The sequence below is a fragment of the Cibotium barometz genome, chromosome 48, assembly GCF_041138505.1.
Source record: "Cibotium barometz isolate CiBa-2024 chromosome 48, ASM4113850v1, whole genome shotgun sequence".
In the NCBI taxonomy this organism is placed as follows: domain Eukaryota; kingdom Viridiplantae; phylum Streptophyta; class Polypodiopsida; order Cyatheales; family Cibotiaceae; genus Cibotium; species Cibotium barometz.
In genome coordinates, this window is record NC_141093.1 from 37,848,898 (window position 1) to 37,862,954 (window position 14,057).

Below are 14,057 nucleotides of genomic sequence, written 5' to 3' on the forward strand. Positions count from 1 at the left end.
ATAGGAAGCCAGCAAGTAGGGGATGATGTCTAACACCCCCTCTCAGCACCGGGTGCTGAGCAAACTCCAAGAAGCCAGAGATGCCGTCCTCGATCAAAGATGAAAGACTGCAGAAACATGTACCAAGAAAGCTCCACAAGCAATCTCCTCAGCAACTCAGCTACAAAAGCAACATAACAAGCTGCCAGGTACACCGCTCCTCTGGAAGAAAACAACCATATAGGCTGCAACGTGCTGCTCCAAATAATGATTCCAAACCCAAGTGTAAGAACAGTCCTGGAAGTCGAATGTCGTGTATCCAGCCCGAAGAAGGTATGAAAAACCTCATAACCAACCAAGATCAGATCTTGTATATAATCAATCTTGGGAGAAGCAAACTGCTCCTCACTGGAAACCTCAAAAGAAATAGAGTCAATCTCCTCCAACTCTGTACAAAGAGTAGCCAAATGCTGTACAAAAGCATCCTCTGAAAAGGTCGGCATCGCAAGATGTAAAGACTCTGTAGAAAAGATGGGGTTCATCTGCTCAAACTCCATAGCATGAGTTGCCCAATGTTGTACATAAGTACACACCACTGAGGTGGGCATCGCAAGATGAAAGGACTCCACATCCCCCTCTGAAAAAAAATATCGTCGGACTGATATAAGCCCAACCTGATTCTAATCCAAATCAGAAAAACTCTGGAAGTACCACTGTGCCCAGGCACGGTTAGCAACCACAGATCCAAAGCATCCCACTAGGTCAAAAAAACCATCCTCCAAAACAACAAGCCTGCAGAACGGGCAGGGGAAGAGGCATCCTCAGAAGCATCACAAAGAGATGCAGAGATAGACTCCTCACAATGAGGAAGGGAAGCAGGAATATAAACTGCAGTGGTAACAAAGTCCTCAAAAGCATCACAGATAGCAGAAGACTGTTCCAGAAGTAGAACCAGATCCCAAGAATCAGCAACAAATAAAGGATCCATGTGAAAGGATCACACCGCAAGGGCAAAACACCCTCCTCGTTCTGCAAATATTGCAAAGAACACACGCTCGGACGAAATAAACTCTGCTCAGGATCTTTGAAAAGATCACTGCTCTCCTCCAGAAAACTGGAAACTCCTGTCATAGAAGAAAGTCTCCACAGAAACAAAACAGCTCCCAAAACTGATCCTCAAGTGAAGTAGCTGGAGATAGGCTCCCTCTGAGTGTAGAAAACTCCTGTGGGAAGCAAAACGCAACCAAAACACTGCTATCCAACAAAAAATAGCACTCCACTGCCAACAGAAGGCAAGGAACATGTAGAAACCGGAAAACCGTGTAGGCCAGGAACAAAACACAAGTATAAATGCTCCAAAATCAGTAAAGCGCTGACTGAAATCTGAAATTCAGAATCCTCCTCAAGTACCAAACTCCCTTCAAAGCCACAATCCAAACAAGAAACCCCCTCTGCAAGTGATTGGTGTCCACTGGAGAAGAAAACGCAGCCAAACAATGGCTACAAACTTGAAAATTCAGGTCAACCAGAGTCCACACCTCCTATGAGGAAAAACACTGAAGAGAAGGTACCTTCGGGTCCAACAGATGAAGCCCCAAGTGAAGGTAGAGCTACTAGCAAGATCGGTTGAGAAAAACATAGCAACCATGGCTGCCAATCTGAAAACGCAGAGGTATAAGGGACTGTAGAACAGGCTGAATATGGAAACACTGAAGCCTCAGATCAAGAACTGCTGCAGAGAACAATCAAGGGGGGAGAGGGATGGCACAAGATAACCAGAAGGGATAGGCAAAAGGGAGCCCAGAGAGCTCCAAGATCAGGGCTTGGGAAAGCAAGCCCAAATAGGCCAAAAACACAGCCTGTTTGGGACAGCTATGTTGCTGTCTAGACCTGAAAAAAAAACGCCTGAGAACCCCTGGAGGGTGCTGCCAAGCTGGGCAGGTATGCTGTCCAAAAAAATGCCCCTGTCAGGCTGCCTAGAAGCTGCAAACTGACGCCCTGAAGAGAGGAAACTACAGCCTACTGAATGGGTATCAATCAGCCCTTGAAGAAACGCAAGCTTCAACGCATGAACACAAAAAACGCAAATCTGTCCATGGGCGGAAAAACGCAGATATGAAGAGGTAGAGGAGGGAGCATCCAATGCTGAAAATCATTGGCGCTCTGATACCATGATAGAATGTGCAGCGGAAGAAGGGAAAGTGGAAACACAGGAGAGAGAGTGAGAGAGAGAGAGAGATGGAGAGGAAACACAGGTGAGAACCTGCTCTCAATATCATCACCAAAAGGAATACATGTCCCGGGCAAGAGGGGAGAACCTCGTAAGTGAGGAACTGCAGCTAGACAAGCAAGGCAAGCAATGCTAAGCAGTGAAATATATTAAGGGACTAAGGTTATGTAGAAGGGTGAGAGAAGGATGTGAGTGTGAATGGACTTAAGGTCCACTTGCTCACCTATTTAAAGGTGGAGCTATGAGGCATTTTGTAATTGAGCAAGGCCTAGTTGTATTCATAAACAACTTAATAAGTAAGAGATTGTTCTTGTATTTTGTGAGCTCTTTTCCTCCACACACTTGATCTAGCATGAGCACCACGTTTTCTCAACATGGTATCTAGAGCTTGGTTGATTAGAACCCCTTGTGGTGTAGAATAGGTCAAAAATCTTCACTTTTCCTTATCTCTTCTTGTGTGGAGCTCAACCCCCAGCCATTGGAGGCCTTCTACCAGCTTGTAGAGGCCTCATCTTGAGGAGATTTCTTCATGGAAGATGCAGACAAGGTCTGGGCGCATCAGTTCGTATGGCGAATTGACTGAATCATCGCTTCCACGCGGCGGCATTCCTCCTGCAAAAAGTCGGCGTCGGTTTTCTGTGCAACGCTGGCCGTACAGCCATACGGCAGCTTCTGCAGGCCACCATAAGTCAAGATGCTTGAGGGCTTTGGTAGTCCACTCAATGAGGACTTCACAGCTCAAATCTTAGCTCATTTGATGCACTGAATCGTCTGCTACAGTCAAAAAACCAGTCGCCTCTCTCTTTCTCCATTCAAGCTTTCCATTAAAGCTTCAACTTGGTGTTTTTTCTTGCTCTAATCACCTACTCCCTTGCTCTAATCACTCAAGTGATAAAGTGAATGTTTGTTGCTGATTTTTCTCTTGATTTTGAAGTGGTGTCCATCCACATGAGGTATCCATAAACCTCATTCCCATCAAGCTTCAACATCAACATCAACATCAACTTTCAAGCTTTCAAAGTGTTCAAAGTGTGCTTTTAAGCACTAATTGTGTTGTTTAACACTAATTAAGCTGTTAATCCAGCAAAGGGAAGTAATTTTAAAGTGTTCTTAAACACTAATAGTGTTATTAAACACTAATGGTAAACTAATCACCAAAATAAGTGTCATTTGACACTAAAAATGTGCTTTTTAGCGCACTAATTGTGTTCTCTACACACTAATGGTGATCTTAATCACCAACCAAAGTGTTGCTTAACACTAAGGTGGTCTTAACGATCAAAGAAGGAGGTCTTTTACACTAAGGAGGCTCTTCTTCATCAATATTGGAGGCCGGGCGCACACCATAAGTGCCACATTACAAGTCTTCATCGTCAACCCGTTTCTTCCAAGGAGAAATGGTACAACCATGAACCAATTGTCTTCATCTCATAAGCCAAAGAGGTTGAAGATCTCTGGGTTTTTTATCAACAAACTCAATATTTGAGTGGTTTAAAGTTGAACACATGTACACTAAGTGTTCATCTTCAATGTTGTTGTGTATTACCCTTGAGGCTCTTTTTTGTAAGAGGCATAGGCATGTCATAAGCCGTATGCTCCCAAGCCCAAGGCATGTTATTCCACTGCATATTCAACATTTTCATCGTCTAAGATGAATTGTAAGGTTGAGCATAGCATCCCTAAGTGCTCTACCTTGTTGTTTGTCATGATTTTAAGCATCTTTTGGCATTGTTTTTGTAAGAGGCATTGGCAACATTATAAGCCATGCCCTCTCCTTCTTGAGCCAAGGATGATGAACCTTATTGGTTTGAGCATTTACCTCAACCACTTACTCACTTTCATTAAGCTTGTACCTTCAAACCCTAATGGGTATCATGTAACTAACATGCACAAAAGTTGTTGTAATTGTGGAGTAGACACTGCCCTTGACCAATTCATAGGGCAAGTGGTAAGACCCTCCCTTTCCCTTTCCCATTTAAATCTACCTCATTGCCCTATGATACTGCAGTTTCGATGAGATTTTTCGCTCGCTGAAGCTCCCCGCCTCACCCTGCTCTGCGCACCGTCGCTCCCCCCCCCTCCTCGCGCCTGTTTGCCTTCCGCCCCCCGCTTGCTTCCCTCTGCTCGCCGCTGCGCCCCCCCTCTCCTTCTTCGCTGCTGCGCCGCCCCCCCTCCTTCCTCGCCGTTGCCCCCCCTCTTCGCCATTTCGCCACCCTCCCCCCGCTGCCGCCTGTTCGCCTCACCCCCCCGCTGCCGCCTGTTCCCCCCCGCTGCCGCCTGTTCGCCTTCCCCCCCCCGCTGTCGCCTGTTGCCATCCCCCCCCCCGCTGCCGCCTGGTCGCCCCCCCGCCTTTTCGCCTGCTCTCGCCGCCTCCTATCAGCAGCGCCCCGCCTCCCTCCTCCTCCTCGCGTTGTCGCCGCCCCCCCCCTCTGGGCCTTTCCTCTTTTCGCCGCCCCCCCCTTCCCTGCTTCTCACCCCTTGGGGGTTTTTGTGTTTTTTCCCTCTTCGTCTTCCATCCTTCCGCCTCTTGGTGTGCAGCCCGCTTCTTGCAGGTTTTCCGCTTTCGCCTCGCCTTCGCTTGAGCTTCAGACTCTGATGGAGACTCCTCCCGCCTCGTCTCAGAGGGACTCTTCCGCAGCCCCCTCGCCCGCCACCGAGGTCCTCCCCATCAGGCTTTCTCTTTCGCCGGAAGAGGAAGCGAGCCTCACCGCAGAGGTGGAACGCCTTCAGGCTCACTCCACCATCTGCCGTATAGTCGGCACTCGCCCCAGCAGAGGGGAGATCAGGGATCTACTTCAGGCTCGCCTTCTTGCAGATGTGGGCAAGATCCTTGATGTACAGCTCTTGGGCCGGGGACATTATCAGATCGAGTTCGAGGCCGCCCAGAGCGTTGCCAAGGTCATTGCCATGAGTCCTCTGGATATCAGGGGTGCTCGGGCTTTCTTCAGGCCTTGGCAGCATGGATTTGACCCAGCTGCGGCGGAGCAGGGAGAGCGCCTCTTCCACATTACAGTTTGTTTCCCTGGTCTCCGCCGGGAGTATCTTCCGCTCCTCTCCAGGCTCGGAGCACTGGTGGGCTCGGTTCTTGAGACGGGCCCCTCAGCAGCTTCAGTGGTGGCCAGAGCAGCTGGGCTACCTTCGGTCAGAGTGTTAGTATCTGACATCTCCTCCCTTCCTAAGGTCATTCAGCTACCTAGGATAGGGGGGGGGTGGATAGATCAGAGAGTGGAGTTCTCGGGGCTCCCGAACCAGTGCTTCATTTGCAGGCAGGTCGGTCATTTGGCCAAGGCCTGCCCTCGCAGGAGACCTCGGCCCTCACCACAGCAGCAGGCCACGGATGGCCCGCCCACAGATTCGGCTCGGCAGGCTGCCTCAGGGACACCTGCTCAGGCCACAGAGACCTCGGAGTGGCAGCCTGGACAGGGGCGCCGTCGAGGGAGACAGCCACCGCAGCACGCCCAGGTACCGCTGCAGCAGCAGCCACAGTCTCAGCCTCACTGGGTTCCCGTGAGGAACAGATTTGCTCCCCTTCAGGAGGAGACCCCTGCAGCGACCGAGGACCAGGAGATGCCAGCTCCCCCTCCTTCACCTCCTCCACACCCATCCCCTCCCACCGCCTCGCTTCCACCATCGCCTCCTCCCGCCCCCGCTCCGGTCTCGGCAGCGGCTCCCTCTCCTCCTCCCTCGCCTCCCCCTCCTCCCCCTCCGCCCGCCTCGCCTTCCCGGGAAATCCTGGCAGCTCCCTGGCGCTCACCTGCAGTCCGGAGGGCGCTGAGCACTGACCTCGCTCGAGCATCACAGAGGAGACCTATGCCGATTAGGGCCTCACGGATTTCTTCTATTCGTAGTCGGCTGAGTCGCCTCGGCATTCGACAGCGCTCGGCGGCGTTTGATTATACCTTCACACGGCTTTTTGGAGCAGAGGGCCCCCATGAGCCAGCACCCATCCGAGTGCATGTAGTGATTCCTCCGGCCCGCGGGGAGGAGGCACTAGACTCAGCAGTGGCCTTCTCGTTCCCTCTATGTGGACCTTGTGACCGGGAGTGGACTCTAGAGCTCGCTCTCAGCACGTTGAAGACTCAGGCAGTTGAGTTTTCACATCACATGAGCGATTTGGAGGTTACAGATGTGCTAGGCCGACTTTGGGAGTTGGCTCATTTTGTCTTGGATCCCGAGGGTGTGGATACATCCGGGATTCGACATTTGGTCGTGCGCATAGTTGCAGATTTGGCGCGCGACCCAGGATATGTGAGCATTCACGAGGTTACTATGTCAGAGCAGGAGGCAGTCGCCATGGGTCACAGCCACTGGCGCCTGATCCGGGATTCTTGCAGTACACCGGGTGGGCAGACTCGCAGCCGTTCGGATGGGGACTACTCTCCATCCAAGCCGCTTGCGAAGGCCCGCCGTACGGCTGAGACAGCATCCACCTCAGTAGGACATCCATGAGGATCATCTCATGGAATGTACAGGGCCTTGGCGGAGCACACTTTATACGCTATCGAGGCTGCTTGAGGCAGGAGCTACAGAGATGTCTGGTTGGTGGCAGCATTGACATTCTGATGATGCAGGAGCACCACTTGGGTGAGAGCAGGATCCGGAGATATGGTTCGGTGATGCCTGGTAGATGGGACACTTTCTGGTCTGCAGGGTTTGGTCCGTTGGGTGGACAGGGAGGAGTATGCATGGTTATTGCAGATGCATGGCGGCAGGCCATTGTGGACCGAGGGATCATTGTGCCTGGTAGAGCACAGTATGTCATTCTGAGGATGCATGATGAGCTATTGGGTGTGCTCAACATCTATGCGCCCAATCATGCTAGTGCCAGAGCAGAGTTCTGGACTCAGGTTACAGATGCATTGCCAGAGGCCGCACATTGGTGTGTTGGGGGAGACTTCAACATGCTTGAGGACCCGGCAGATAGGGTGGGAGGCAGTCATGTTACAGTGCACGGCACGGAGCTTGCAGCTTGGGACCGGTTTTGTATGACACTGAGGATCACTGATGCATGGCAGCATGGGGCTTTCTCCCGGTCTCAGGACAGTCTTAGTTTCTCTCGGTCGGATCGCCGGCAGGGAGGGACTAATCTATCTCGGATTGATCGCTTTTATGTGGGCGATTGGTTGGGGGAGCGAGGGGGCTCCGTCGGCATTCTTGCTGGCACCTCATTTTCAGATCATGCGCCAGTTATACTGACTTTGGAGGAGGGGACACGGGAGCCCAGCTTGCAGTTGAGGATCCCAGAGAGGGTACTTGCAGACCCCAGTCTCGCTGAGGACATTGAGAGGATCTGGCATGATAGTCAGTGCTCTGACCAGGATGCAGCGGGCCAGTGTGCCCAGGGACTCATTGATCTTAGCTCTTTTCTACACGCTGCAGCTTTGACACGACTGGGAGAGATTCGCGAGCGGGAGCAACGGCTGAGACGCAGCCTTGCTTCGCTACAGCGCCTTCAGGAGCAGCAGCCTGCATGTGAGTGGGTGGCGTCCCAGCTGAGCCAGGCACGCCAGGAGGTTAGAGAGGCAGAGGAGCAGAGACATGAGTTTTACTATCGTCGTCAGGCCTCTCAGTGGACGCAGCTTGGTGATAGAGTGACTGGGGAGTTTTTTGAGATCACTGGACCCCGTCATGCGCGAGCAGGGGTTCGCCAGCTTGCTAGACCGGATGGATCGATAGCTACTGAGCTCGGGGAGATCAGAGCCATTGCCACTGCTTTTTATCGTGACTTGCTTTCAGCGGAGCCAGCCACTGAGGATCGAGATGTATGCAGACAGACTGTGTGGGCCCATGTGCAGAGGAGGGTCACAGACCATATGCGCACAGTTCTAGGTGCGCCTCTGTCAGAGATTGAGCTTGCCGAGGCCTTGAGGGTCCTGCCGCGACATAGTTGCCCAGGGGAGGACGGACTGACGCCGGCCTTTTTTATGCGCTATTGGGACCTTTTGGGGCCAGGCCTCCGCAGGGGCTTTCAGCATGTTTTGGACACTGGGGTGATGCCGCAGAGCTTTTCAGAGGGCTTGATCTATCTTATCCCCAAGGGGGAGGGAGTATCGGATGACATTCGGCATTGGAGGCCTATTACGATCCTCAATACTGTATACAAGGTCTTGGCAAAGGCCTTGAGTTTGAGGATCCAGCCCTTCCTGGGGGAGTTGATTCATGCTACTCAGACAGGATTTGTCAAGGAGCGCAGTATCCTTGACAACATCTTTACTTTCTGGGAGGCGACGGCCCGAGCTAGGTTTCTTGGCGAGGACTTGGTCGTGATGCTTCTCGATTTTGAGAAGGCATACGATAGAGTTGATTGGGGATTCTTAGAGGGCACTATGTTACGCCTGGGCTTTGAGCCAGGATGGATCAGAGGGGTGGCAGCTTTGTATTCCACAGCTCGCAGCCAGGTGCTGATTGCAGGAGGTCGGGGGCCGAGTTTTGAGCTGACCAGATCAGTCCGTCAGGGGTGTCCTCTCGCCCCTTTCCTTTTTCTCTTCTTTGCGGAGGCTATGAGTATGTATTTGACGGCAGAGGAGGTTGGTTTGAGAGGACTTCAGCTCCCAGTCCGGGGGGAGGATTTGCTTGATGCTGAGTTTGCAGACGACACGGGCTTATTTTTGCATGGCCAAGAGGCCAATCTTATTCGGGCAGAGCAGTCGCTCCAGGTTTTTAGTGCAGCTTCGGGAGCATTGATCAATTGGCGCAAGACAGTGGCCTTTTGGATCAGTAGTGCTCCCACTCCGGCATGGAGTCCGGACCCCGGTTTTAGATGGATTCCTCCCGGCACAGCAGTGCGGTATTTGGGATGCCAGATTGGCCTCGATTTGTCACCTGAGCAGCAGATTGCCCCGCTTCTTCTGAGCATTCGGAAGAAGCTATTGTATTGGAGTACAGCTCGACTATCCTTGGCTGGGAGGGTGGTGGTGGCAAATCAGGTGCTGTTAGCGACCATGTGGTACATTACGTCTTGCTGGATTTTTTCGAGCTCTTGCATCAGCCAGGTACAGAGGCTGATCAGGAACTTTCTGTGGTCTGGGCGGGACGGTCAGCCAGCTCGGGCAAAGGTTGCATGGGCAGTTATTACACTCCCGCTGGCTCAGGGCGGTTTGGGCATTATAGATCCAGTTGATCAGAGTAGAGCCTTATTGGGGAAGCTTATTGTTCGGGGGTTGCTTCCAGGCGCTGAGCCTTGGAAAGAGCTCCTCTTGCAGCGATTGCAGGCCCGGGCGCCTCCTGCAGGGGGTACTTGGGCACCAGAGATTCGCTGGATATTCATAGAGATGAGGAGGACAGGCCTCAGTAGAGGATGGGAGGACAGATTTGCTTTGAGTATCCTGAGAGCTTGGGAGTTGCTGAGACCGGGGCTCTCTCAGCGGCCTCCGTCTTGTGTTGAGGAGCGGGCCAGGCAGCCGCTCATCTGGAGCCCAGCGGTTCGTACAGAGCAGGGTCATATGCTGGGTTCTCGGCCTCGTCTAGCCTGGGGACCTTTAGCGGCAGGCCCAGCTCGTAGTTTTGGAGACTGGCAGGCTTTCTGCAGTCTACCAGAGGAGACCCAGGTGGAGAGGCTGAGTCACTTCAGAGGGGGGTTGATTATGCGGGATGATATTCAGGAGGCACTTTCAGAGGAGTGGTTCACACCTCTCGAGCCAGTGGCCCCACGGTGGATGGGTGCCTTCACACAGTTGGAGATCCTGATTGCTGTCAGAGCTAGCACTGAGGATGGCAGATGCCTCTATTATGAGATTCAGGATGAGGGCCGACTCCAGAGAGTGGAGGTGGAGTCGCCCTTGGTTGCAGAGTGCACCTTTCAGAGGATTCGGGTAGTAGCTGCCGCTTCTCGGAAGTGGCATATTGACCCCGACCCTGCTGACGTGCTCCCGGATTGGCGTATATGGGCATATGCAGCACGCCCCTTGGCCCGGCTACAGTGGGACCCCGGAGAGTACGAGTGGCATGATCCTTATGCATCCCTTGAGGCCACAGAGATCACTTTTTTCCAGTATACTGTTCGGCTGGGACGGCATATTTTGACGGCGAGGAGGACGGTTTCTCCAGCGGCAGCTGGGCATTGGCGATTGCAGGGACTATCACAGGAGTTCCTGGAGGATTTCTGGGCTCGACTCTGGGCTAGTCGACAGGCCCGCAGGATCTCGGCTTTTCAGTGGCTGGTCGCCCACAGGGGCTCAGCAGTTGGCACTTGGCTTGTTTATAGCGGTCTTCCGGCGGCCTGCGTCCGATGCGGCCACCCTATGGAGACACAGAGACATTGCCTTTGGGACTGCCCTCAGGCACAGCAGATCTGGCTGCGGATGCTGCGTATTCTAGCCCCCCTCTCTCCAGAGGGTATGTTTACGTGGGGTGCCGCTGCTTGGTCGACTTTGTCAGGGCCTGCTATGGGCTATGAGATGGAGCAGGGCAGTCAGGCCATCAGATTTATTAGGGGCCAGCCTCGCCTGGTTCCGGCACCGGATTTCTCGTCCGACAGCTGGACACAGGAGAGGGATTTACGATGGGAGCTCCTCAGCAGCCTCACCATCTGGTTCACCTGGAGGGCCCGGTGCTTCACGGCCTTTGAGGGGAGATTAGAGCCACCAGCAGAGACTGTTCGGGGGATTTGGCAGGAGTTGATCCACACCCTACGAGGACAGTACGACCGCATCCGGGGAGACTCGGATGAGGCGATTTTACGGCGCCAGGCCTTTCATACCACTTGGCGCTGCGGCCCGTTCTACACCCTACACACGGGATCCCCCCGTTGGCACTACAGGCCACCTGTTTGGCTCTTCCCCCCCCCCCATTGTATGATTTAGCCGCTCAGTCCTTTAGACTGATGCTTGTATTTTGCAGCACCTAGGGAGAGTCTCCCGGGCTGCCATGATGTATTCACTGCTCTTCTCTCTGTTAGGAGCAGGAGAGATCTCTTTTGTAGCCCTACGGGCGTTTTTTCTACATAACTAATGAAAGGATCTTTTCTCGGAAAAAAAAAAAAATCTACCTCATTGCCCATGGAGGAGATATGGTATTCAAGGAAGCATCAAGCATGTTGTAGGAACATCTATAAGCAAACCACTTAAGCAATGGTGGCAGCCTTGTTTTGATCATTGTGTGAGAATGGTCAAGGTGGAAAGCATGTGGTGGAAGCAATGGCATGTATGTCTAAAGCATGTCATCTACAAGAAGTCAAGCAAACACAAAGAGTGGGGTGCACCATCATTGAGGTGTACATCTTCATCGACAACAAATAAAGACTTAAATGGCAACATTGTATTAGCCTCTAAGGCTCTAGGAACATAGTTGTAAATCCTAAATAATCACACCTATATTCCAAACCTTGTACGCCTAATGTTATAAAGGCATCCTATGTCCAATACCACCTATTCCATTCTTTCATAGTTACTATTGAGGGGGGGTATTAACGGACTAAGGTTATGTAGAAGGGTGAGAGAAGGGTGTGAGTGTGAATGGACTTAAGGTCCACTTGCTCACCTATTTAAAGGTGGAGCTATGAGGCATTTTGTAATTGAGCAAGGCCTAGTTGTATTCATAAACAACTTAATAAGCAAGAGATTGTTCTTGTATTTTATGAGCTCTTTTCCTCCACACACTTGATCTAGCATGAGCACCACGTTTTCTCAACAAAATATGAGGGAGGCATACCGGCTATATATACATCTACATGAAGGCAGCCGACTGGAGCTAAAATGCCTACACGACTGGGAAAATACCCAAGACTCCATAAAATGAAAAAATATATGTGAGAGGTGACCAGCCCCTCAAACTAACATGGTCAACCATAGAGGCTAAAATAGGACACCAAATAGAAAGCCAGCAAGTAGGGGATGATGCCTAAAAAAATAGATGGTATTACGAGAAAAGAACCAACGCTCCTATGGTGAGAAGATGGTGAGTAGTTTTTGACAAGTTCACCCTGATTGCTAGCACACTTTGTGGAAAGTATAGGAGAGTTTCGTCATTGTAAGGGTTAGTGGGTAAGCTAACTACTATTGCCCTACTCATTGAAGGAAGATGTTCATGCTTCACAAGACAATCAAGACCAAGGAGCACGTCATGGCTTGAACTGTCCTGGCACATGTTGCTTCATGCACTCAAACCAAGGAGTTTCTCCAAGACATTTCATTTGGCAATAACACTTGGGACCTGGAAAGGTGGACAACAGCAACAGCCTTCGAAGGACAAAGACAAGGGAAGGATGGAAACGGATAAGACTAGCAATGGGGAGCCTTGCTTCCTCATACATTTCAAAGGACCTCAACATTTCATCACATTTATTAGATCAAAAGAGAAACAAGGAATAAGGGCTTTGCTAGATTGAAAAGCGTAATAAATAAACTTTTGTCTCATCTCATCCCCCAAAAATGAAGTTATCTTTCTAACTCAAGTTCTACATAGAATGATTTTTGAACTACTTTGAAGCACAAATAGAGAAGGGAGAATGACAATGAAAGACTTGATTCTCTTCCTTGAAATGTAGCACTTGAGGAAAAGAAGGAAAAGACAAGGGAGAGATTCCAATTGTTATGTGTGGTCTATACATGGAACAATTGGGATCAAGACAAGTTAACGCCAGTCCAGCATTTCAGAAATGTTGAGGTATAGTTGAGGTATAGTGCTACTAACTTAATTAAGATTGAAAACCCCACTAATTGATAAATAATCAGCAATATCATTGGAATCCACCATTGCAAAATTCATTGATGACATCTACCACTACTAAGGACTAAAAAGGGCTTCAACTATTTCTTTCTGGTAAATAGCTAAAAAAGGTGAACCCTTTACTGTCTCCCTTGAACACAATGGCATGGAAGCATCTTTGTCCTTGTCGGCCGGTGCTCGCCTGAGCGCGGCTATCGCACGTCACTGGCCAGAAGGGGCCCTGAGTTCAAACACTGTATACATGAGACCCAAAAAAGGAGAGGAAGAAGGGAGGGGGGGGGGTGCATCTTCTTCAAAAAGCATTTGGAAGGTGCTGAATAGATGTGCATAGTAAGGAAGGAAGAAGATGACCTTTACAGAAGCTTTTCTCAATCCTCTTGCTGCAGAGATGGCTGCTCCAAAAGCCTCTCTCTGTCACGTTTTGCTATTTCCTCCCTGACTTTCTCCTGGGAAATTCAACCCAAAACTAAGCCAAAGAAAGAGAAGAGTCTACAGGACATGCGAGTGATTGCTGATTTTAAGGGGCTTTATTTTCCATACCTTGTAGGCGAGCTCGGCATGGTGAGCAACATAGAAGCCGTATAAGCCACCAGCAAGCGTGCCAACGATAACAAACGCATGGGCTCTCCACGAAGCCATTTTCGTCGGATCAGACAGGAAAAGGAGTGCCCATTTATAAGAGTGGTCAACTGAAACCATGAACCTAAACTGGAGCCGGACATGTGCGTGTACGCCTATGTGAAAAGGGGGTAAGACGCCCTCCTTACTATAAAACGCACCATGTTTCAGGAGGGCTTTCTGGTGTCGCAATCGCATCAATTTTGGACCATTGATTTGCTGTCGGAAGTGAACTAGGGAAGAGATCTTGTAGGTGAACTAGGAGTGAACTAGGGAGGAGGGGGATGGGTTTGGGACTTATAAAATTTTTGAGAAAGTCTAAAAGAGGATTTGAACTCAAAACCTACATTTTGGGAAGTGAAATGTCTAACCACTATGCTATACTTTCTAGCAAGAACTTCGGATCGCCAAAAAACTTTATTCTACTAAGAAACTAATCTTCCAATCCCCTAGTTCACCTCATGTTTATTCCTCTAGTTCACTCCAAGTTCATTTTTGTTGGATAACATTTATCCTAGTTCACCCTTAGTTCACTTAACCCTAGTTCTCCTTAAGAATCCGACGG

At 50.7% G+C, this 14,057-nt stretch overlaps 1 protein-coding gene across 1 annotated transcript; it reads right to left on the reverse strand.

Moving 5' to 3' along the window:
• Window positions 1-12,654: 12,654 nt before the first annotated feature.
• Window positions 12,655-13,685, reverse strand: LOC147611152 (ATP-dependent helicase/nuclease subunit). The gene is made up of 3 exons (XM_086785823.1): window positions 13,415-13,685; window positions 13,226-13,320; window positions 12,655-13,094 (listed from the first exon to the last, which is right to left on the reverse strand). Exons 1-2 carry the CDS (start codon window positions 13,571-13,573, stop codon window positions 13,243-13,245), a joined length of 237 nt encoding a protein of 78 aa, XP_086641949.1. The 5' UTR covers window positions 13,574-13,685; the 3' UTR covers window positions 12,655-13,094; window positions 13,226-13,242.
• Window positions 13,686-14,057: the final 372 nt, after the last annotated feature.

Excerpts from the sequence above, each read along its gene's own strand:
- LOC147611152 (XM_086785823.1), bottom strand. The coding sequence starts at position 13,573 with ATGGTTTCAGTTGACCACTCTTATAAATGGGCACTCCTTTTCCTGTCT. Across the intron at positions 13,321-13,414 it reads ATGCCGAGCTCGCCTACAAG|GAGAAAGTCAGGGAGGAAAT; the intron begins GTATGGAAAATA and ends TGAATTTCCCAG.